The 24,289-nt window shown below is 35.6% G+C and overlaps 2 protein-coding genes across 5 annotated transcripts; both read left to right on the plus strand.

The window, feature by feature from the left end:
- LOC18605365 (BAG family molecular chaperone regulator 7) lies at positions 6,121-10,600 on the plus strand. The gene is made up of 3 exons (XM_007038337.2): positions 6,121-7,069; positions 7,677-7,967; positions 10,154-10,600. Exons 1-3 carry the CDS (start codon positions 6,386-6,388, stop codon positions 10,367-10,369), a joined length of 1,191 nt encoding a protein of 396 aa, XP_007038399.1. The 5' UTR covers positions 6,121-6,385; the 3' UTR covers positions 10,370-10,600.
- LOC18605366 (trehalose-phosphate phosphatase A) lies at positions 15,095-21,577 on the plus strand. Of its 4 annotated transcripts, XM_018117509.1 has the most exons (14): positions 15,455-15,474; positions 15,725-15,788; positions 18,286-18,338; positions 18,425-18,923; positions 19,018-19,158; positions 19,249-19,320; positions 19,490-19,612; positions 19,715-19,771; positions 19,855-19,956; positions 20,075-20,152; positions 20,296-20,365; positions 20,455-20,525; positions 20,615-20,707; positions 21,046-21,577. In XM_018117509.1, exons 4-14 carry the CDS (start codon positions 18,633-18,635, stop codon positions 21,100-21,102), a joined length of 1,155 nt encoding a protein of 384 aa, XP_017972998.1. In that variant the 5' UTR covers positions 15,455-15,474; positions 15,725-15,788; positions 18,286-18,338; positions 18,425-18,632; the 3' UTR covers positions 21,103-21,577. The 4 variants fall into 4 exon arrangements, with proteins under 4 accessions (XP_007038403.1, XP_007038402.1, XP_017972998.1 ...); XM_007038341.2 differs by lacking the exons at positions 15,455-15,474; positions 15,725-15,788 and adding an exon at positions 15,095-15,231; XM_007038340.2 differs by lacking the exon at positions 15,725-15,788 and having other exon boundaries at positions 15,348-15,474.

Consider the following 24,289-nt stretch of genomic DNA (forward strand, 5'->3'; position numbering starts at 1 on the left):
GCCACCAAATAAATATAATTCCTGTTCTTTCATGCTCATCAAAATTACTACTATTTCATCATGATGTTGTTCTTTATCTTTCTTTTTCTTCTTATTCATCTTAATTATTCCTCCAAATTGGTGTGATGCTATTATTCACTGATAGGGATGGAACATGCAGCAACTGCCAATTTTAAGCCCTCTAGTCACGTGGGTTTGCTTAGGGCAACAACCATAGAGGTAAATTAATAATGCAATACTGTATGTTGTAGATGGGTAGAGGAATAGAAACTTACTACAAGTTTTTTTTTTTTACCACTTCTCTTTTCACCATGACAAGAGCCAGCCAAATGGCCTACCCATCAAATTATGCATGTGTGAGTCCATTATAAACTTAAACCTAATTATCATCACACCCATGGAGATCATTAGATGGAAAATGGATTATTAGATAGACATCTTGACATATTAATTAATTAATTAAGGTTTCAAACTAAAAAAACATGCCTTGAGCACTTTATTAATGATCTTAAAATAAAGATAGATAAGAGCTTTTCCTCAATTCTAATTGACATTATTAATTGTCTCCATTCCCATTCAATTATTTAAATTTGGGATATTCAAATTAATTAAATGCGTTGATGTGAAAACTAAGGAAAAAATTGGAAATAAAATCAAACGCTACAATCCCAATTATTTTATGGAAAGCAATATATATATATATATATATATCTCCATATATATGACAGTATACTGTATGTTGATTTGTCTAGGGCTCAAGGAGGCGAGGGCTATCAGGTGTAGAGCATGGTTCTCATGTTAAAGAAGGCAGATATGACAAAGCACAGGAAGATGCAACAGCTACGGATTATGACCAACCGCATCAGAAACCACCTATTCACAATAGAGAAACCTGAGTAGAGCCAGCAAGCAAACTGATAATAGTACTCATATATCTTCTAATGGTCTTTCATTTCATTTTATCTTTTTGAGATGGTTTACACAGCTGTAAGCCCGTAGAGCTATAGCTAGGTTCATGGGCGCTAATGAAAATTATGTTTGTAAGTTAATTTCCCTGCTTCCTTCAGGGTCATATTGAGCTGTTTCTTGGCCACCTTATATATGGCTTAATTATTTGCCAATCATGTCTATCCTAAAAATATAGCTTTTCTCTTTTTGAAAGCCCTACGACTTAAAAAAGAAAGAAAAACAAAGAATCTCATTAAATTAATAACAATAAAGCCAATAAATTTTGTTGCTGATGTGTGTGAATGATCGTCTAATTTGTTTCAGACAACTATTGTCATCACTTTGAGATAATGTGAGAATATATATATATATATACATAGACCAGCATGTCGTGGCTTAAACTGAAATGGGGCTGTGCCGTGAGCGCCAATGTTTCCATGGAAACAGAAGCTACAATTCAACTATGCTTAGCTTGTCCTAAATGATACTACAAATCTTTCTTTTGACCTCAGTAAAGCAGTCATACCTCTTTCACCCAAACAAGGGTTTCAAACTTATTTAATTGGCTCTCTCGATATATACCATCCAGGAGTCCAAGTTCCAGTAGATGAATTGAAAAAGGAAAAACGAAGGAAAAAGAAAACACTCACGCACACACACATTCATATTCGATTCTTTCCGACTGCAAGATTTGTGGGTTTAAGAATATTCAATTCTTAGGAGTAATTTTAGAGACAATCCTTGTCGAGTAAATTAATCCTAGAGCTTCAAGGGACAATGTACGTACTTTTTTTTTGTCGTGACTGGCCTTGCAGCAAGCTTTGTCGACCCAAAAGTGGGGAAAATTTATCTGTAAGTCATCTTCAATCATGTGCAGAAACACTACCTGACTTAAAAATTCTCTTACTTGTCATCCTAGTCTTTCTTTTTTTTTTGGTTTTACACAGATTCAAAGGTTAAATAGCTGGTAAAATCGTAGGGTTTAACTTAGGCTGGCCTCATAGGAGACACAAGACAAAGGTTTACTACCATTTCAAGAATGTCCCCCCGAAGAAATATCTGTAACATGCAGTAACAAAAATCAAGGGGAGAGGACAAACGGCCATACACTTGGAAAGTTTTGAGCAATTAGAAATGAATAACAACTGCCCAAATCCCCAAAAGGAAAATTTCAATCCATAGAAGAGATAGAAGATCTCAGTGCAATGGGACCGCTTATGCCTGCCTGCCGCAATCTCCTCCGAACATGCCTAAATAAATTTTGGAAAGAGATGCACTAATCCTGCTGGGCATGTGAAATATAATACTTAATATAAAATAGTTTTCTTATGGAAGTAATATATAGTTATTTTTATGCACTAAAGAAAGAGAGAAAATTCAAAAGTTGAGGGTTTTTTTCTTTTAAAATAGCTTAGAATTTTGATTCTGTTTCATGGGGTAGTTTTCATCAGCACTTCTTCTCTCTTTGTTTTTTTTTTTTGTTTAAAAATTGTTCAATACGATTAATGACCAATTTTTTTTTTAATTTAGATACTTTTTAAAATTTCAACTTATTATTATTTTTATATTATTATGACTTCATTTTTATAATACATCCGTGTCAAATATATATTTGATAAAAATATGTATGGAGATCCATCTTTTACATATATGCAAAAATTTTTAAAAAAAAATCTACTTTTAAATATATATATATATGTCAATCCAAAATTTCTCTTATGGCTCATGCAAAACTCGTCCACGCTTAAGTTTCTAGATAAAAACCATCAAGTTCGTTTTAGTGAAAACTTTCTGATAACCTTAATCTTATTTGAATATTTAAGACCAAATTGTATATAACCTTACTTCATGTATAAGTATAACAAAGATACACCAAATTGGTAAATAAATCAGTGATCCAACATGACCTTTCTCATATATATGTAACACTTCTTTCAAGCCAAAGAAATCTACAAAAAGTAAGTACCCTGATCTGAAATGCAAGATCACTACTCCCCTTCCATGATTCATTCACATGATCTAAAGATTCAACTTGGTCTCTGACTCTTGTAGGCCATCAACGATCTCCAACTATGACCACGTATTGTCCGTTTTGTTGCCGTCTTGCTTTAAACCTTTCAAGTTTCAAGTATTGCACTCACTTCACATAAAGAGCTTCCCCGAAATTCCACGTAGCCAATCAGTGAAAGTGAAAAACTCTAATATTTTCAAGAGATTTTCTTTTCCTATTGGCTTTTGGGTGACAGAAAGCATTGTAACTTGGTTTTCGTAACCGTCACCAAAATTCTAACTTCTCATCCAAGTAACCGACTCATCCCATGCATGAACGCCAAAAATAACTACTAAAAGCCCTTGATCCTATCTATCTTCAAGACAAGAGTAACGAAAAAAAAAATGACGAAGAAATCAATCACGATTTTGCAGAAGAAACTGAAAGAACTCGAATCCGAACTCAACCAAGTGTTTGCTCTTCCACCAGAGACTCCGCACCATCAGAGTTTCTCACAAGACATCCAGCAACGATTCCTGTTCTTGAAAAACCTTTTGTCTGCCGAAATCGCTTCTCGCCCAGGAAAGCCTTACTTGCAACATATTGCTCAAAGGTTTTTGGAACTCGAGTCCGCTTTTCAGGATTGGGATAGTTTCCAAGCTTCAGCCCCTGACCATATTGAAAAGGGTTCAACGTGTTCTTGCACCGACTCCTGCCTCAATGACGATGGCGAGGCAGCGGAGGGTTCTCTCGAGTTGAGTTTGGCTGATATGGAAGAAGTAGCGGAGCCTTCTGCAGAGTTGAGTTTGGCTGGTTGGGATTTGGAAGGTTCTGATGAAGAGAGAATGGTAACTGTGCCAGTACTGGAGAACCTTGAGACGGCTAGAGTTTCTGAGGCTGAGAGTGAACGGAGAAAAGAAGAGGAAAGAGTTTGGGTGGAGGCAGAGAGAAGCATGAGAAAAGAAGAAACGAACAGGGTTTGGTTTGGAAAGTATTTGCGGACTTTGGCGAGCGGGGTGGTGCTTGGTATGGTTATGATGGGCTGTCTGATGGTCAGATTGTCTGGCTGCTTTCATTATGCAAGTGATTATACTTTTCGCCTTAGTCCTACTTAGGAATTGTGGCCTTGTTACAGTAGTGTTGTGATGACATGTAAACTAGGGAGGGTGATTAATGACATGACTTCTATAACTTGGGGGAAATTCTTACATTTGGAATTTGTATGCATTAACAGCTTGTAAGTTTAATTTTTCCATTAGTCATAACTAAGAATGATTATTTCTATTATTTAACAAAGAGTTAGATTGATATATATGTTGCATATATTAAGACCCTGCGCTGGAATGGAAGAGAGGAAACTGGTGTATGATCTTATGCTAGGCTCTATGTTGTTCAACCATGAGGCAAGCTTATTCCATCTTGTTTCACGTCACGCGAATTTCTTCTGAATTAGTTCCCATATCGTTCAGGCACTTAGTCTGGTAATTCAAGTGCATGTAGTTGTCAATTAATACTGTTGATTAATTTGACCTAAGATTTTGTTATTATACTTAAACATGTATGCATTCTTAAAAAAGCACGAGTCTATAAACGTATGGATCCCTTATACGATTGATCTTCGCAAGAGTTAAAATTGGGGTTTGTAAATCTTGAGTCTATGAACGTCCACTCAACTCGAACACTGAAGGTATCTGAGACCAATCAACCAAAAACTATTAACAAATCAGAGCATGACGGCTGGCCAATTAAGTGAAAGGAGATAGCTTTCAAATGAATCAAATCTGTCAAAACAATGAATGACCTTTAATGAAAAAACATTAGGATATGATTTTATTTCATTGTTTATTAGTAGGATATCTTAAATTCATATCTATTTGCGCTAATTATCAAATGGCATAATACTAAAATAAACTCTTATTAAATTATTGAATAAATTTTAAATAGATTTTTATTTTTTATTACATTTAATCAAGTCTCTATATTTTTATTTTGAGTCAAACAAACTTTTATGATTAATGATGGATTAATTACTATTAATCAAAATATTACTTATTATTTTATATCTATGTGACACTAACATAATATTGACGTGAAAGATAAAAAAAATCATATGATCATATTATCACACTAAATTAACATGTCATATCATAATCAATTATATATATTATCATATCACATCATCATCAATTATAATATATTAATATACCATGTTCGCGTCACAAATGGTTTTTTATAAGAGTTTATTTGATTTAAAAATAAAAATATAAAGTCTTATTTGACTAAAACTAAAAATATAAAAATTTGATTAAATGCAATAAAAATAAAAAATTTATTAAATTTTTTTTACATAATTTAAGAAAATTTTCAAATATTATGTCTTATCAAATTATAGGAAAGATAACTTTGTAACATTTAATATAATATAGGAAAGAGATAACTATAGGAAATACGATTGTTGGGAGGATTATATTGTAATGTTTGATTTAAAAATATTTTACTAAAAATGTAATGTAAATTTACAAAATTATCCTTATGTACGAAAATATAAAGTTGAATAAATTTATATTTTTTTAATGTAAAATTTTAACTTTTCTATTTTTTAATATGATAAAAATATAATATTTTAATATTAATTATTTAAATATTTAAATATATAAAATTATTAAATATTTAATTTTATTAAAAGAAGCGTATTTGTCCAAACCATTCTCCTGATTTTCCCTCTTCCATGAAAAGTCACTTTCCCTCCAGCCCAAGAGGGAATCACATGCTCTCTTGATCTTGCAACGTCATTACATTATAAAAGTACCACATCAGACATGATAAAAGTGATTACACTAAATTAAAATCCCCGAAAAGTGATTAACTTCTCAATACCAAACGGGACCCAAGTGCCAACAAAATCTTGTCCAAACAACACGACATTGAGTGGCCCACAATTACGGAAGAATTTGGGATGATAGGGGCTAAAGTCCAAGCAAAAACCAAGCCCAAACTGTAACATCAATTACCGTTGCGCCGAATGATTCACGTGGGGCCAGATAGCAGTGAACCCACATGCGCTGCAGCAGTGTGTGTTAACTTGCAATCGCACTATCAGATTCTCATGTCCCCGTAATTCTTCATCATCCTCATGCCCATTTCCGTCCTTTTACGCCTTTCGGATATGCGGCGAAACCTTGTTCGCTGTCCTTATCCATTTACCAAATCCGTCTTTCGTAGCTGCTTTCTCAATCTGAATTCCCAATCTACCCTCACCTGCCACTTTTTTAACTATCTACCCCTTTCTCCCTCGTTCACTACACAGATTTGTCCTCTTCTCCTCCATCGTCGCTTTATCACAGAATGAAATGATCGAAGGTTTTTCCTGTTAACCAAACCCTAACTCGTTCCTTTCTGTGCTGACGCTGATTCACTGAGTTCACGATTCCAACTCCTTCATCAACCATGAGCCGTTTCAGGAGAATCGATATCCTCGAGCCTTACTCTTCACCTCTCTTCGTTAAGAAAACCTCCATTTTCGCTCCCAAGCCCTTAGCTTTTCCCTCATTTTTCGAAGAAGAGGATGATCTTACCTTCGCTCTCGACGTATTGAATCCTTTCCCTTGCTTTAGCCCCATCGAAATCTACGACAGCGTCACCGATCTGGTCCAAATCGAGAAAACGCCGTCCTTTTGCTCGTACAAGAGGATCCAACGCCGAGTCGAGCCTGAGTTTTCTATACAAACCTTGTGCGACCGAGTTACCGCATTGGAGTCCAAATTCGACCGTCTCGTTAACGCGAGAAAGAGCGGTGGGGAGAGGAAGTACACGTGGACGACGGAGATCAAGGGACCGGTAGAGAAGAAGTACAAATGGATAGCGGAGATCAAAGACGGGAAGAAAAAAGAAGCGGAGAAAGAGAAGAAGTATAAATGGACGGCTGAGATTGAAGGAAAGGGAATCGATGGGCCGATCTCGAGGAAATACACGTTTACAGCATCGACGGGTGATGCAGGTGAGTTTAGCAAATTAGAGAAAAAGCAAAAGAATGAGAAGAAGGCTCATAAAAAGGACAAGAAAGGAGAGAATGACACGCGTATAGTGGAGATTGAAGAGCCGTCTGATCATGGCGCTGTCGTGTTGAGACAGGTTCGATATATTTACAATCTTGTCCTTCGATTATATGAATTTAGTTCACTTTGGTTGATATTAGTAATGGTGGATTGCTGTGTCTCTGTCGAAATTATGTTTGTGTAAATTCCCCTTGACTGGATCCAGAAAACGACATTTTAAATTTTAATAGAGTATTGACTAATGCGCTGTCCCCTGTAATGGGTCACCAATAAGATCTCACATGTTATGTAAAGAAAGAATTGATGTCTTATCTTCCCTGTACAATGATATTTTTGGACCCAATTAATTTGCTGTCAGAACTTTGATCACTTCCTCAACTGATAATGGCAACTATAATCACTTAACTTCGTGCACTAAAACCTGTTTGGTATCAAATGTTATATGCGAACTTTGAGTAATGGATGTTAAGTGAAATGTTCAAGCTCTAAAAACTATTTGTTCTGCCATGTCTCTAAAAACTTTTTCCTTAATGATTTGCGATGGTTGTAAATGTAATATAATCTTAACAACCGAATCAAATTCTATGCTTTCATTGGAAATAATGTTCAAAAAGCATATACTTCAAATATCCCTTGAAGCATTTTATTGTACTGAGGCTCTGCCTTCTCTTTTTTGGTGATAGGCTTTTGCCAGAAGAGCTGGTGTTATTAGAAATAACAGGGGCAAGAAGAAGGAATTGTCTCCTCAAGATGCTGCATTGATGATCCAAGTAACATTCAGAGCTTATCTGATCCGTAGATCACAGGCCCTTCGTGCCCTTAGGGAATTGGCAGTTGCCAAGTCTAAACTGAAAGAGATCAGAGCATATTTTAATAACTTCTCCTACCGTCGTCGGGTAGCCCAGGATGCAGAAGAACGTCAAAGGTTCTCTGAGAAAATCATTGTCCTGCTGCTTACTGTTGATGCCATTGAGGTACATTATCTTTCCCTTTTGACTTGTTCATTTAAATCTGTCTATTGTATCGGTTTGTCAAACTCAAAGTATGTCAGTCATTGATGGGTCCAATAATGATAAATTTGAAATATATAATAATTTCACTTATACTCTTCTTATGACATTTTTATCTGACAAAGCTTTTGGACCATGTAATTGGCTTATGTGTCTCTTTTTTCTCATCAATAGTACTTATGACAGTTATTACTAATTCTCACTTACCATTAAAAGATGGTGCAAGTAATATGGTGCATTTCATGATGTTGAAGATTAACTTAACTGTTTGTCGAACAGGCTCCCACTATCAGTGGTGGAGCCAAGAATTTTATTCAGTGGAGTCAATATAATATCATCATTTATAAGACAAAAAATAAGAATACCAAAGTTCTTATACATAATAGTTACAATATCATCACAAAAATAAGATTCAATCAATAAAAACCAATTCTTTAATATAAAATATCATTTACAATTGTTCATGATGAGTTTTCATATTTTGAAAGCATTGTATTATTGCTTCATTATCAACACTATTGAATATAAATCTTTTAATATATGTAAGCAAACAATCATTTATCAAATTATTTTCCATTGGATTCTACAATTGATTCTTTATAATTTCATTGTCGAAAAGGTTTTTGCTACACGTGCTGTTGCAACAGGCAAAATCAAAGCCAATTTCACTAGTCAATAAATATTCTTCCTCTTCATGGTTTCACCTTTTCTTCTTCATGGTTATAGAGGACCACGAGCAGCAAGCTTTCTCCTTCTATATTCATTCTTTCGTTTTTTTTTTTTTATTTTGTTTTATCTTCCTTGAGAAGCTCATGACATGGAAATTGCTAAAAGAGGTTCACTTTCATATGTTATGTTCATTTCTTTTAAATTGTAGAAAGAAACAGAAGACACAAGCTTTTTTGTCTCGGTTTTTTATTGGGACTCATTGCATGATTCTAGTCTTTGTAATGAAAAATTCTTTTTGCTTTTGTTTTATGACAAGAAATTAGAAATAGGGACAAAAGAGCTTGTCCCTTGTGATTTCTTCTACCATTTAAAATAAACTAAACATAAAAGAACAAAGTAGTTCTTTTTGGGCCTTTTCTATATCATGAGCTTTCTAAGGAAGATAAAACACAATAGGAACATAGAAGAAAAAATGACAGGGAGAAATAGCACTGCTTGTGGTCCTCCATAATCATAAAGAAAGGTGACGCCAAGAAAACTAGTTTTTTAACTAGTGAAAGGTTGTGATTTGCCTGTTGCAACTGCAATTATGAAAAGTGCCTTTTCCGCAATGAAATTGTAAAGAATTAGTTGCAGAATTCAGTGGGAAATAATTTAATGAATGATTGTTTGATTTCATGTATTGAACGAGATATAATTAATATTTTTGATACTGAAGTAGTTATACAATGTTTTCAAAATATGAAAACTGGTCGTGGACGATTGTAAATGATATCTTATTTTTAAAAATAATAGTATTTTATTGTTTGTATCTTTTTTTTTGCAATGATATTGTAATTATTATGTAAAGGAACTTTGATATACTTATTTTTTACATTATAAATGATAATATTATATTAATTTATGAATGATTACATTTATTGAAAGAGATAAATTTAATTATTGTTGATATTGAAGCATTTACACAATGCTTTCAAAATGTGGAAACTTGTTTTGGACAATTGTAACGATATCTTTATATTAAATAATTGGCTTTTGTTGTTTGTATCTTATTTTTTTTGTGATGATTGTAATTATTATGTGTAGAAACTTTGATATTCTTATTTTTGACATTTGGATGATAATGTTATATTAATTTATTAAATCCACTGAATAAAATTCTACTTTTGCCATCAATGTTATTATAATCAGTGTCAACTATTAGCTGTCCAGAAAATGTTTTCTATGTAACTATATGACCTGCTCTTAATAAATTTTTTGAACTGGAAAATTGCATTTGAAATCATCCGTTTTTTTTTTTAAAAAAAAACATCTTTTAAAAAACTAGTTCTTTCATGAGAAATGGCTATGCTATCAGGATAATGAGCTCTTTTGAGCTAGATTTTGGGGTCTCGTCTTTTCTCATAATGTTAGACTAGCAGTATGCCGTTGGAAAGTGTTAACGACTTTGGATTTAATGGTGCTGTGTTGTATCATATTAGGGGGCTGATCTAATGGTACGAGCTGCGAAGAAGTCAATGGTAGACGAGCTGGAAGCAATGCTTGATGTGGTGGATCCTCAGCCCCCTGGGAAATCACTTTCGATGAGGAGGAGGACATTTGACATGCCAGATAGTGTCATCCAGAAGGAAATTGCTGAGGGTGTGGCACAGGTTGTTCAAATGTTTGAGAGTGAAGAGAACGCTGCTGCTGTTTGAGGCATTTTTGTAAAAATCTTGTAATATGTTGGGTTCCTTGCTAGTCTGATGTTTGGAAGATGCAGCGAGCTTAGTTTATGATGTGTGGACCTGGAATTTTTGTTGCCGTCTCTCTTTCTTCGGTGGTACTATGTTCTGCATGAACATCTTCGACTTATATGTTCCTGCTTTTGTAAAAGGTGGTACTTGTTTTAAGCAAGAGCTTCGTTCCCTTCTGTTTTTTTGCTTGTATTTTTGCCTCTCCTTACGTGTTCTCCTATCATGAATGCGTTTTCTTTCCCGCAGATACTCATCTTCAGCTAGAAAAGGCCTGCCCATTTTCTTAAAAATGCTTTAGGATGTGTAGTCTTGTATATTTTAAGACATAAATTTGAGATCACTTGTTTGGAATCTTTAAATAGAAAGTTAGCGCTTGTACGTGCAGGTTTAGTATACCACAAGTATCTTCATTAAGTAATGGAACCGCTTGGTGGCCTTTATCTGAAAATTACGCTTTTGAGCCGAAATGGTACAAAAGGGTTATGGGGCGTTTTATGCCCATCGCTAACAGCTGGCGCAATGGGCAAACAATTTTAAGTTCTATGGCCCAATATAACTGGCAGGGAGGAAGGTAATTTAGAGGAGTGGGGAACTGTGTCTCACTCATTGCTTAAAAGATCTTGCTAGGGCTCTAGCCAAACATTGCATTGGCAATTGGGAGGGGACTGATTTACATTCTGCCATTCGTGAAAATTGTAGAGTTGCTACTTTTGTTAGAAATAACAGTTGGTACTGTCCACTAGCGAGATTCAATGATTTAACGGAGAAACAAATTGCTCTGTGTTACTAAGAGGAACTACCATGGATAGATATAGCTTCAAATTCTGGTCAGGGGTAAAGCGCTACGAATACTTGGAATGGATTAGGACTTAAAACCAAAGGTTTGATTAGAACAAAAATGTAGATGAATGGGGAACTTGCAAGGTCAAAATCGCATCAATATCGTTCATGCTCCTAGACATCTGTTCATGCTCCTAGACATCTGCAGCTTTTCATCTTGGCTTAGTGTCATAAATTTTACGTTAATAAAAAATAGATAGATTTTGAATGTATAAATATAAGTTTTCTATCACCCATTAAGTATATTTTTAAGTTAGAAATGTGGATCCGTGATAAGTAGTATCAGAGTAAAGTTAAATCTTTATTAATAGTGTAAAAGTTTCTCTCTTAAACATTGCACAATTGGGTGAAATTGTCATAAATACTATATAAATATAGACTTTTCATTACTCATTTTGTATTTTTTTAAAACTAAAAACATGAACCCGTAACATTAGGCCTTCTTAGACCTGTTTTTTATGTCCGAACTTCCTTCCTAGGCCCATTTATATGTCCGAAATTCTGAAATCAATCTAGGTCACATGATTTAATTTGTTCTAGGAGCCGAGCACAAGCTGGATTTGCTGTTTGTGACGTTAACACAAAGCTTAACGCGAACAAGCTAATGGCTTTCAACTTTTTATTAGATTAATTGATTATAATTTAGCACAAAATTAACCTTCTGAAGACTGACCGAAGGAACTTTTTCAATAGAAAATTCTCAGAACTATTTCAAGACAATGACACTAACGTTAAGTTTGGAGAAAAGAATTTTTCCAGCATCTCAGCTGGTACCTCGGAAAGTTCCCTGGAAGGGAAAGACACTGGCCCAGTGTCCCTCGCATTAATTTACTAGTTGTAACTTTTCAAAGCCAAGACTAGGTGCAATGGGCCAGGAGCATTTCCCATCTGTTGAATAAGCTCCATGCATGAACGAACGAATTCATTCGTTGGTGTAAAACTCACACCTACTGCCACTACACCGAATTAAACTCCATTAAACTATAAAAAAAACAGACGAATCAGCTTTTAAAGTTCGGCAATTTTGGCCAACCACCATTGAATCTCTAGCTCAAGAAGCTACCTGGAAAGTCTGGGTGCTAAGGTTGAAAGCCTGGAATCAATCCCACACGTTGATAATGCATTCTGATTTAGAATAACCTTTTCGGTTTATAGTCTTCCTGATGACAGCGATTTACTTAATTTCTATAATCCTATTGGTTTGAAAACTAATCAGGATCTAGGTGGAAACTTCGTCATTGCCCCCACCGGCAAGCGACCTTGTTTAGCTTGGAAGATTCAGTTCAGATTCTGAAGTTAACGTGGCAGCAATTAACAACTATGTCTAAAGTCAAACTAAGACGATTGCTTGGGAATTAAGATTTCAGCTGGGGAAAATTTATTTAAGTTAAAGTTCACTAATCATATTCATTATTAAAGATGGCTGGATTCTGCGCTAATCGAATGGTTATTAACCCACGGGATTTGAAGCAGTGGGGCTCGGGTTATTGTTATTACAATAGCCAACAGTTGGAAAACATTATACTAATAAACGGTGACGGTACTTGGGATACTAATATTTCTGGCTTCTGCCTCCGGCCCCTCCAGCATCAAATCAATCGTTGCCGATTCGTTAACGTGAAAGGGCAGCTGCGTATTTGTTTACATAGCGAAGAGTGATGATGATGCTGATGTTGATGGTGACGACAAGGAATGATGATGACGGCAATGATCGCAACAACAACGAAAATGACAGATCGTAAAATAAATGGGAAAGAAGCTCCCATGTTTTTGATAGGAGAAATACATTCTAATCTTGTGAAAAATTCAGATAGCTGTTTTTCAAAAAAAATTAATAATAATTTAATTAAATATATTATAAAAAAAATATTTTTATTTTTCTCGTATCAAATGCTATTAAAAAGATCTTCGTTTGATAGCAACCAAAAACCTTATACTGCTGTGGTAAAATTCTCAAAGAAATGGAAACGGGATGAACCAGTGCATTGATCATTGGACCAAGAACCCAACTTGCTGATTCTGAAGAGTTAGTCTTTGTATTCCGTGTGGAAATGCATTATGCTCCATTCAATTTTCTTGCCGCTGATTGGTAATAGCAGGCAGATGGACTCGGTAGAATTTACTGTAGTCTATTTGTAGGCTGTAGTAGGGCCGGTGAGCTCTAACTCCTACGTTTAGAAACTTCATCACCACTTTCCTCGATTTGCCTTTTATTCAAACTAGTGAATTTGGGAAAAAAAAGTCTTCCAAAAAAAAACAAAAAAAAAGTCAATACCTCCCACCGCCTTGCCAATCCCCTTGCCCTTTCCTCCAAGAAAATTTGAGTGAACAAATTAGAAATACGAGTTTTGCTGCCAGTCGTGAGTCCTAATTAACTAGCTAGCAGCTAGTGACTACCAAATTCTGCAGGTAATATTAGGAGTATTTAACTTTTAATTTAAGCTAGAGTTTCTTTAGGAAAGTTCAGATCCAAAGCGAGGAACACGTGGAGTTGATTTTGTAATGATTACTCGCATTGCTTCTCACCAGGAAAATTTTTTGCAAGTTGTAACCGTGAGATTTGGCGCATACATTATTTAAACATTGAAATCGAAAATCCTACAATATATATGATGAAACAATGTCATTGTCAACAAGTCTTTGCTAAAAAATACTAGTATAATATTATAAATTTTTTATTAGTAGAGAAACATTAACGTCGAATATAAATTATTGTGGCAAGGAAAATGCGGAGTTTAATTATGTTAATGATTGTACAGTAGTTTTACCAAGGAATTTGTTACCATCAGATTTGGCATATGCTGTATGGAGTTGGAAAATCTAGAACATCAAAATCAAGTAAATTTTGCTCAAAATAAGATATAATAAGATTTTATTAATGGCAGGTCAAACTGACCACAAACAACGGCGTTGAAAAGGTATGTTGGGTTTGGAGTTCCGAGTTCCTAAAGATGCAAAACACTAAACTTTAACATAATCCTGCTTGCCTGCCTGCGTGGACCACCCCGCCTCCAGACCTTGAAAAGGGCAATTCTCGTTTCCTGTTTTCTACTCGTATTTTTTTTTTTTTTATCGTTTTTACTCTTTTGTTTTCTTTTTATTTTATAATTTTACTTTCCTTGTTGGTTTTTCTTGTGAACATCTTTGACCCAATAACCAATTAAAAATTAAATTGCCAGCTTGGACTGATGGCCCTTCCGTGGAAAAGTTAGGTAGTTACAATTATTCACGATTTTTAAAAAAATTGTACTACAATTTATTGTTATTTATTGAATATTTTTCTTTTACAAAAGGGCAACTGTTAATTTTAAAAAGAAAATCAATGACAATTGGAAAACATAATTATGAGCGAATCTTAAAAACCCACACGTGCCACGAGAGCCCCACATCTATGCCACATGGATTACCTTTGTGGCTACAATATTTCATGCACCAAAAAAACTGGCCCCTCCATCTGTTGCCACATCAGCGCCCATCGTATGGCCAAGGTTTCTTAGATCAATTGGGACCCTTTGGAGACTCATGTCCTGCCACGTGGGGCCACCTCTTTGGCCATAATTTAAGGGAACGACCGTCACCGACCGACGACCACCCAGCTGTGACTGAAAGTGACGACACGCTCACAACACGTCCAGCACTTACGTGCCGGGTCCCGCTCTCAAACGTGGCCACGTCAGACCCGAGTCAATAACAGGTGTCCACACGCGGATTGGCCCCAAAGTCTTCGCGCCACGTGTCTCCCCGTCTCTTGAAGATCCCCTGTGGGCCCCCACCTTTTTCTTTGGCCTAAACTAAAATGTAACTAAACTACCAAATTTTATATTAACCAAAATTTTCTGGTTCTTCAGTTATAAGACTGTAATAATTTAACAAAACCTCAAAAAGTGACGCGCCTGGCGTCCATTTTCCCAGTATACGCTCCCATGTACTCGCCCGTCAACTTTACTTAGGAGGAAGAAGATTGGGGAAAATCCATTCAGATGGTAATTTCTCATAATTTTTCAGTTATGTTTCCTGATTCAACAACCGAGAGTTTGCTTTGTAAATCACGTTTTGCCGAAACCGAAACTCTATAAATACCTAAACGCTAATAAAAGGCTTTTCCTTCTTTTTCTTTCCTTTTTGCCTTCTCTCTCCTCTGAGTTAAGCAATCGTTTTGGTTTATACGATTTTTAGCTTGATTCTCGTTCTCGTTCTCGTTCTCTGCGATTTCTTCTCCTGTTCAGGTGATTATAATCTTCTCCTTCTCCCTCTCACCCCCACCTTGTCAACTCACATTTGCTATGCTTCTTTTTTGGCCGCCGAGAAGGTAGAATCAAGCCAGTGGTTTAGTTCAATACGGCGTTGCCAAATTCTTTTTCTGTTCTCTTCTTTATATATTTTACTCGGCTTTCCTTCATTCCTTGAACGAGGAAAATGGTGCATTAACCATTCGTTGATTATTTTTCTCTCTTTTTCCTGCTTTTGCTATTGAAGTTACCTGCATTTGTCGAGCGGCGTTTTGTTTTTGCGTCTGGTTTCCACGAGCTTTCTAGACTAGGTGCGGTTTTATGATTCTTTTTCGGAAGCTGTTTTGCTTTTGTAGGTAATGCCATTTCGTTGACTGAATCCCCTTCAAAGCTCGATTTCCTGCGCTTTCTTAATCTGATGAACATCCAAATCTCTGCTTTTCAGATGACTTTTTCCATTTCGAATTTCTAACAATAGTAGCCAGTTATTCATTTACAGATTTTATGTGGATGTGATCATTTTCAAATTAAGTTCCTTGTTTTTTTTGGTTTTTTAAATTTCAGTTGTGTCCTGCTCTGTTTTGTTCAAGATTTTGGTACCTTAGTTTTTTTTTTATTCAAAAAAATCAGTTTCTGATTATCGAATCTTTTATTTTAGGAAAGAAAATCTAATTTTGTGGTTGGTTCCATTGTTGTTTTCTTTGAATCGATATTTACATTTATTTATTTTTTAATTATGACTGATCGTTACATGATTGGTTAGTTCAGTTTTTTCAGTTTTTTTTCCTAACCGCAAAACAGATGCTGTCAATGTTTATTCCAATTTGTCTGCTCCTCATGGCTGTGTTTGTTTAGGCTGATGTGATATTTCCCCTTGTTTTCATCTCTGATTTTTTATTACAATAAAAATTCTTAGCTGCAATGTCAACTTCTCGACCTATTATATGAATGATTCAATATCAACTGTACAGTTTCAAGTTCTAATCAACTTGGCCTTGTCAAAGTCATATTTTTCAATAGTTGAATCTTCAAATTTAAATAATAATAAAAAAAAAACTGCTTATTCTAGCGCCTGTAGATTGGTTCTCCGGTGGTATTCTTAACCTTACTGATTTAACAATGATATAGTTGAATACTTTTTTAGGTAATTTTGATGCTGATGGATGGAATGTGTGATAGCAACATAAGTACAGTGCTACCTGAAATTTCAATTTTTGGTTTCCATAATGATTTAATTCAATAGTGAATCTTTTATGTGCTCGGGGTCCATGTGTTTTAATGTTTTTCCCATACTTCACTGTAGGCCAGTTATGTGTGGTTGCGTTTAACGTGGTTTCCCTCTCCACTATGTGGGGTAACATCGCTTTTTATTAAGACAACTACCATTTACTAACATTTTCTCTACCAGATATCAGGTTTTTTCGTGGGCCATTTTTTTTTTCTTCACCAATGCTGTTGTTTCAGGCATTTTCATATACATTCAGGATTTGCTGCCTTTTGCATGCTTAGTTAGAGTATGATGTAGGTGATTGGTAATCTTTTTCACTACAGTTACAGCTGTTCGGTTTCAAGTCGTTTCATAATAGTGTTATTATTGTTTACCTTTTTAGCTCATGATGTCGGTGATGTCAAATTCTCTGTGCTTATGTTTTCATTTCAGCTATATGAAAATCTTTGTGCTATTAGCATAGAAATGCTGGTTTGTTCAGTTCCGTTTTCTTGCAAACTGGGTCATAGGAAGACTGTAAGCAACATGTCATGTATCAAACCTTGGAGCCTGTTATGCATGTTGCACTAATGATATTGGTTAAAATCAAATCAATCATATTTTTGAGTTCTAATAGTTCTTGTCATTGGAAATATCAAGATTCTTTAGTTACAAATTTCATCTCGCCATCAGCAACTTGCTGGCTTGATTGTTTTCAAGCTATTCTGCACCAATCTGGGTGGTGCTCTGTACTGAATTTAATCTTTTTCAAATTATTGAGTTGAAATCCAGGCTTGGATCTGTAGTTCTGCATAATAATAAAGTCATCAATTTGTTTTATATTTTAATTTTTTTGAAATATTCCTGAATGTTTATGGACTCTTAGTTTATCTTTTGGTTTGTTTTTAAAGATTCCCTGGTTATTCATCATTTTGTCTTGAATTATCAGAGCAGGGTGTATCTAAATACATACTTTAGCATGATAGTTTGGAAAAATTTTATGTAAAATTATAGTCTAGTTGTTTAAAAAGAAAGATAATGACACAAGTCGTTGTTAAATGTTAGTGTCCAACACTTGTGCTCGTTGCAATTTGTCTGGTAAGAATAAGACTGAACTTTAAAAGGAATCTAAGGCTGTAAAAGGTCTTAGAAAGTGAAATTATTGCATTTCTAGTAATGCCTTAATGTTTCTTTAGAAAATATTCATGCTTATAAAGCTTTTTGTCCTAGCAAGTTGTGTGTTAGATGTCGCTAGCCTGTTTTGACTGATAAGATCTTTTCCCCCCGTCCAAAATTGGTGTAGTTCATCTGAGCTGATGCTTTCCATTTGTATATAATCTGTGGTCATTTCCATCTTCCAAATGATTCATAATACATATGTTTGACACCGTTAGTCGCAAAAGATTATCTTTTTGTTTTTCTGTGCCATTTCCACCTCCACACCTTTTGGTGTTCTGAAGTTAAGTTTTTTATGATTATTTGGTGAGGCATATTGCATATTCTCGCCTTCAAAATCAATCAATTTGTCAAATTTCTTTAGTGTTTCAGTTTTTGTTCTGAATCTGTCCATTAATCAACCTTCTTAAATCTATTACTTGCAGATATTGTTTTTCTCACATCAGTTTTAAGCAGAGTAACCAAGGGAGATGAACAGGTTCAGTTCACATATCTGTTTCTTTTGAAAAATGTTATGATCTTGAGCTTCATTTTGTCCATTTTAACACTTTCTTTTGATATCAGTGTTCAGGGCCCTTATGCTTGATGGACTGCTTGCCGAACAGCAGTGACAAGAAAACGTTGAAGAGGTGGTTCTTCATTGATAAAAGGGTTGGCTGAATTGAATTTCTGAGATTGAACATTAAGATTTGTTTCTTTACATTTGAGTGGATAGTTTTCTAAGGAATCTGCTAGCTTTTACGTTATAAGTAGTGACCCAAAGCTGGATCCAATGGACCTAAAATCTAATCACACTGCTCCCATTCTTGCTGATCCTGCACCGATAAGCAAGTCAAGATTAGGAGTACATTCCAGTCTGTTGGCATACTCACCCCCAGGAGCAGTGTTCTCTCCAAATCTATTTCTAACTGTTCCTAGGAAGAAAACTGGAATTCTTGATGATGTCCGTGCCAGCGGCTGGCTGGATGCTATGAAATCCTCATCCCCTCCTCATAAGAAAACCAGGGAATTCAACAATGAGCTTGCATCAGCTGATACAGATGTTGCATATCGCACATGGATGGTAGTTGTTTCCCTTTCACTTATCTGAGTTTAATTTTGATATAACTGGATGGGTTATTGATCTGCTCTATATACTTTACCCTCTGGTTTTACAGGTTAAATATCCCTCTGCACTTACATCATTTGAGCAAATCACAAATTTTGCAAAAGGCAAGAGAATGGCATTGTTTCTGGATTATGATGGGACTCTTTCACCAATTGTTGACAACCCTGATTGCGCCTTTATGTCTACTGATGTAAGAATGGCTTGTTTGAAATTTTTGGTCAAATTCTCACTTTTTCTTTCTTCTGTACTGATAATATACTCATCGAAACCTTTTATTCAGATGCGAGCCGCTGTAGAAAAAGTGGCAAAATACTTCCCAACAGCAATAATTAGTGGAAGAAGCCGTGACAAGGTGATTGGAGGACGTTTTAAAAAAATTTTGACATCTTCCTTGGCGGTGTTTTACATATTTACAAATTCAATTGCCTCCTTGACAGTATTCAGTTTATTTATGTGTTTGACTGCCTCTTTGTTGGGTTTTAATTTTGACATTATCTTGTTCTATGTCCTTGTTTATTCAGGTGTATGAGTTTGTAGGACTAACAGATCTCTATTACGCGGGAAGTCATGGAATGGACATCATGGGCCCTGTTAGGCAATTTTCCGATGATCACGCTAACTGCATTAGATCTACTGATAAGCAGGTCTTGGGCTGCAAATTTTCAATGTTTTAATGCAGTTCCCTGTGTTTCTCTCCTCCTATCTTTTCTTATGTTATCGTTTATCTTGTTTCTTTTTAATGCCAGGGCAAAGAAGTTAATTTATTCCAGCCTGCTAGTGAATTCTTACCTATGATTGATGAGGTATGTAAATGTCTTCGGAGTGCCATACTTCAAGCCCTGACCTTTTCCTCTCTGTTCTAATGTAGAATTCTCATTCATTGCAGGTTTTTAACTCACTTGTCAACAGCACCAAAGAAATTAAAGGAGCAAAAGTTGAAAACAATAAGTTCTGTGTTTCTGTCCATTACCGTAACGTAGATGAGAAGGTGGAGTATTTTTCCTCTGCACTAGAATCCTTTATTTATCTTTTGGTATCGATTCTGAATAGCGGGTACATTTACATAATTTATTTACTTCTGGGCATTTTCTTAAATTTATTTCCAGAATTGGACAACAGTTGCACAACGCGTCCACGATGTCATCAGAAACTACCCTCGCCTACGGTTGACTCATGGGCGGAAGGTGATCTTTATAGACAACATGATACTTTTGTCATTTTTGTTAACTGATTTTCTGCTTGTGGCTTGTGCTATATAGATGTTATAATATCTGTTTGTGTTATTTTATAAAATTATTCATTTATTTTTTAAAATCTGCTTAATTAGGTATTAGAGGTTCGGCCTGTGATCAACTGGGATAAGGGGAAAGCTGTTACATTTCTACTTGAATCACTTGGTAAGTATGTTTTCTAACTTGTCCTTTTTCTGTCATGAAATCTATATTATTTTCTATGCATAATAATGTGACAAAAACAAATCCTTTAGGGCTTAGCAATTGTGATGACGTGCTTCCCATTTATGTTGGGGATGACCGGACAGATGAGGATGCATTTAAGGTAAGATATAAATTCGGATAAAACTGATCTTGGGAGTTCTTTATGAGTTAAAATATATTTACGGAACCAACTTCATTTGTTTATAACAGGTTCTGAGAGAGGGAAATCGAGGATATGGCATTTTAGTATCATCCATGCCCAAGGAAAGTAATGCATTTTTCTCCCTGAGGGACCCACAAGAGGTACAAGTTATTTTGTTTGCTTTCTAAGATCAGAGATGCTTGGTGCTGTGATAGATACAGACACACACACCCACACAAAGTGTCAATTTCTTTCTTGTGATAAAACGTCAAAGGAGCATTTGGCCACCAAGTGGGAAATGAAAGGGCATTTGAGAAAGCTTGCTTCTTGTTCTTCCCACTCTGTTTTTCTGTTTTCTATGCGTTTGCTACATGTTTTAGCCATACCGAGTGTCTGGATTGTGTTTATTCCATTTGGATTACTGGCCTTTTCCATCTTTACTTTCTTTGATTATGTTTGCTTTTGAAATTAATTATGGTGATGCCTGTTACTGATCCAGGTCATGGAGTTTCTTAAGTCACTGGTGATCTGGAAGAAGAAGACAAGTGCTCTCTGAATACAACAAATAATATATAGAGAAGAAGAAAAATACTCTGATACAAAACATAGAAATAAGATAGCCTATATGTTTTTCATAGTTAACACACGGAGGCTTTGGAGTGGAATTGCAGAGAGGAACTCCAGTAGTCTCCAGGACTGGTGCCTTACTGTTTCTGTTCAAACGCTTCTTGTCTTAACTGTATATTCCTGCTTTAATTATCTTTCTGACTGGTGCGCAAGGATGCTTCACTTATCAGATCAATCATTCATGGTTTCCCCTTCTTCCACCTTCAGTTTTGGTCAGCAGCGTCTCTTGCATGGGACATCTAATATAGAAAAACACTTAATATTTTTTCATTCTTTTTTAAGTATAGAAAATGCTTGTGTATAAACTTCTTTTGGCTATATTTTCATGCATTTTTCTCTATTAGTATTTCCTTTGTATAATTTAAGCATTTTTTCAATGGAAATGCACTCGCAAGTTTCATGAAGTTGTCCCTTTTGTGTTGGGCTGGCTGAGGGCGTAAGCAGATGTCCATGTGTTTGGGTTGAGTGAAACTTGGGGGGTTTTGCAGTATTAGCGAATCAGCTAGAAATTTCGTGTAACCTGGCCTTTGAGTCAGCTTTATTTTCGGCTTATTACTGTTTCTTCTGAATTTGATTAATGGGATGAGTATTTATTTTAAGTAAGAAGAAAAATCTCCCACTACTCTTTCTCTGTTACTCAGACATTTAGTAGGTTTTCAAAGCACTCAAGTGAAGGGGATGGATAGCATGTGTATAAACTGCATGGATGCATACACATGATTAATTGATACCAAATTCTTTTCTTTTCTTTTTTTTTTTATTTGGGGATTTGGAGAAAATGGATTTCAACTCAACTCTTTGAATAAAAAAATATATATGTATTTATTTATTGAACGAGTTTAGACTGTAATCCACTTTAGTCGCTAAAATGATCCAAGAGACGGGCTTTGCCCAAATGAGGCAGATGTTTTCACCACATCCTGCTGTGTCCCTTTTTGTCTGTCTGTCTCTTAATTTTCCTCCCTCCTTCACTGGTTCTTGGATAAGTACATTCATCGAACAACTGTCGCCAACTTCATTTGGCTGTCTCCATGATTGTGGGGAACGACGTGAAGAAGTAAAGAAGACAGGCGACATGGGTTGGTACCAGTCCAGGACCCATCCCGTCTTGATGACCGATGTTGAATGACTAACGTTGACATGGATACGGTTCCCTTCAATTATTTTACTTATCTTTTCTTGCATGATGCCTCCATTTATTCTGAAAGACAATGATCGATGGACCATGACCTAAACATCGCTCCATCTTTGCTGACTGCTGATCGTTCAATAAGATCTTCATGATCCACGTGAGCCTGGCTGGTGGCAATTTCATTTTCTCAAATTTTAACTGCAAACTTATGACTGATAGCTACTTCATAGTTTGGTTGTCCTAATCATGGCTGAGTAATGACTGCTGAGGGATCCAAGAGTTAGAATTTTGGTAGGATTGATACCTTTCCCGAGGTGATGTCTGGCCAACGTTTGCTTAGTAACAGGCAAAAACTATTCAAGATTGGAAATTTTCATTTTCAGGATCTGGTGGATCGATCCAAGTCATAAAGTAAAAGGTCATCCTCACCCAGCATTCTTCTTCAACGCTTCGTTTGCCAATTCCCACTGCGCTCGCAAAACAAGCTTGTGATAAGACTAGCCTTAAACCCGAGACTAAGATAAGAAGTCTTCTTTGGTTTGTTTAATTGGTACAGTTCAGGTTCAGTTGTTTATAATAATTTTAAATGCTATTCATTGTTTTCTTCCCTATTCTGCGTTTAGAATCGGGTTAAAAGTTGATAGATGATCAGGCTTTGATATGACATTCATTCGCAAAATAATAACCCTAAACTCTTAATTTTCTCCAGGAAAAGAGCTGCATTTGACAGAAAGTAACAGCATAAAAATTCACCTTTTAAAAGCTTCTGCAAGTAACACTAACAGGACCATCCAAGGAGCTGGGAAAGTGATTACAAGATAAGTAATGTGTAATAAGTGAAAACATCAAGAATTGGGAAAATAATACCCACTAAAGCTATGAAACATGAGTTCAATTTGACTGTAAAATTTAATTATGAAGGAATTTTCTAGAGATGATGGAGCTTTCGAGCATAAGGTTAATCTGGAGTTCTGATGTCTTATGATGAGCAGATTATGTTACATCATGCTCTTTTTTTAATGTCAATATTGCAACTCCGAAATGCTTTGTGCGCAAGGGCCCCTCAAAGTGTACTTGGATGATCATTTAAAAGTCTAATAAGCTAGTTATAGGACACAAATTTAGTTATTATTTCGTTTGCCCCAATGCTGTTCTGGATTCTGGAAGGTAGCTAAGCAGACTAGTGCATGCTTGATGACTTCTGATATATGACTGGCCCCAGGAACGGCCTGGACGGGGAGTAATTGGTTGAGTTGGACCATCAATGCCTGTCAATTCAATCAAGTTTCTTTATTAAATATTGTAGACATGGTCGTATTTTCAATCAATTTTCTGTCAATACTGACAAGGATACACACGATATATAAATACGCTGACACATCGTATATACGGTTAAGCAGGGTAAAATGAAGTTTTTACTCATGCTTATGACAGCCAACTGCCAAGCTCTGTTCTTCTCTCTTATCCCAGTTCCACTAGCTATTAATGTATTTTCAACTGAAGTTCACGATAAAAGCGTAAAGGCATTTGAAGGAAATTGCTCTCCTGAGAATTCATCAAGGAGCCTTGGCATTTATACTGATGATTTGTAGCTTTCACAAGAAAGAATATTACATAAGGTTTTGATATTGTGAGCTGCTGACTTGCCGTTAAACCATTCCAGCGCTAATTTCTTAGTATGCCATCTGATTTTTGTGTCTCCATTAAAGTTGACTCTACCTTTGTTTCATATATTTTGTCACAGAAGCCCCATTTGGGAGTAAAGAGAAGGTGCAGAAAGAGAGTAAATAACATTATTAGCAATTCTAAACTAAGGTTTTAAAGGTTAGAACAAACATATCATACGAGGCTTCACATGGTAACAGTGGACAGAAAATAAAAATAAAAAGAAAAAAAGACAGCAGCTATTCAAATCGAAGGAGCAGCATCTTTTTAGTTGGGTTGTCAAAAATAGACAAAACAAAAGTCACAAGGCTACACAGAT

Source organism: Theobroma cacao, chromosome 3 (genome assembly GCF_000208745.1).
Source record: "Theobroma cacao cultivar B97-61/B2 chromosome 3, Criollo_cocoa_genome_V2, whole genome shotgun sequence".
Lineage (NCBI taxonomy): Eukaryota > Viridiplantae > Streptophyta > Magnoliopsida > Malvales > Malvaceae > Theobroma > Theobroma cacao.

Excerpts from the sequence above, each read along its gene's own strand:
- LOC18605365 (XM_007038337.2), top strand. The coding sequence starts at position 6,386 with ATGAGCCGTTTCAGGAGAATCGATATCCTCGAGCCTTACTCTTCACCT. Across the intron at positions 7,070-7,676 it reads GCGCTGTCGTGTTGAGACAG|GCTTTTGCCAGAAGAGCTGG; the intron begins GTTCGATATATT and ends TTTTGGTGATAG. Across the intron at positions 7,968-10,153 it reads TTACTGTTGATGCCATTGAG|GGGGCTGATCTAATGGTACG; the intron begins GTACATTATCTT and ends GTATCATATTAG.
- LOC18605366 (XM_007038341.2), top strand. The coding sequence starts at position 18,633 with ATGGACCTAAAATCTAATCACACTGCTCCCATTCTTGCTGATCCTGCA. Across the intron at positions 19,613-19,714 it reads TTAGATCTACTGATAAGCAG|GGCAAAGAAGTTAATTTATT; the intron begins GTCTTGGGCTGC and ends TTTTAATGCCAG. Across the intron at positions 20,153-20,295 it reads GGTTGACTCATGGGCGGAAG|GTATTAGAGGTTCGGCCTGT; the intron begins GTGATCTTTATA and ends CTGCTTAATTAG.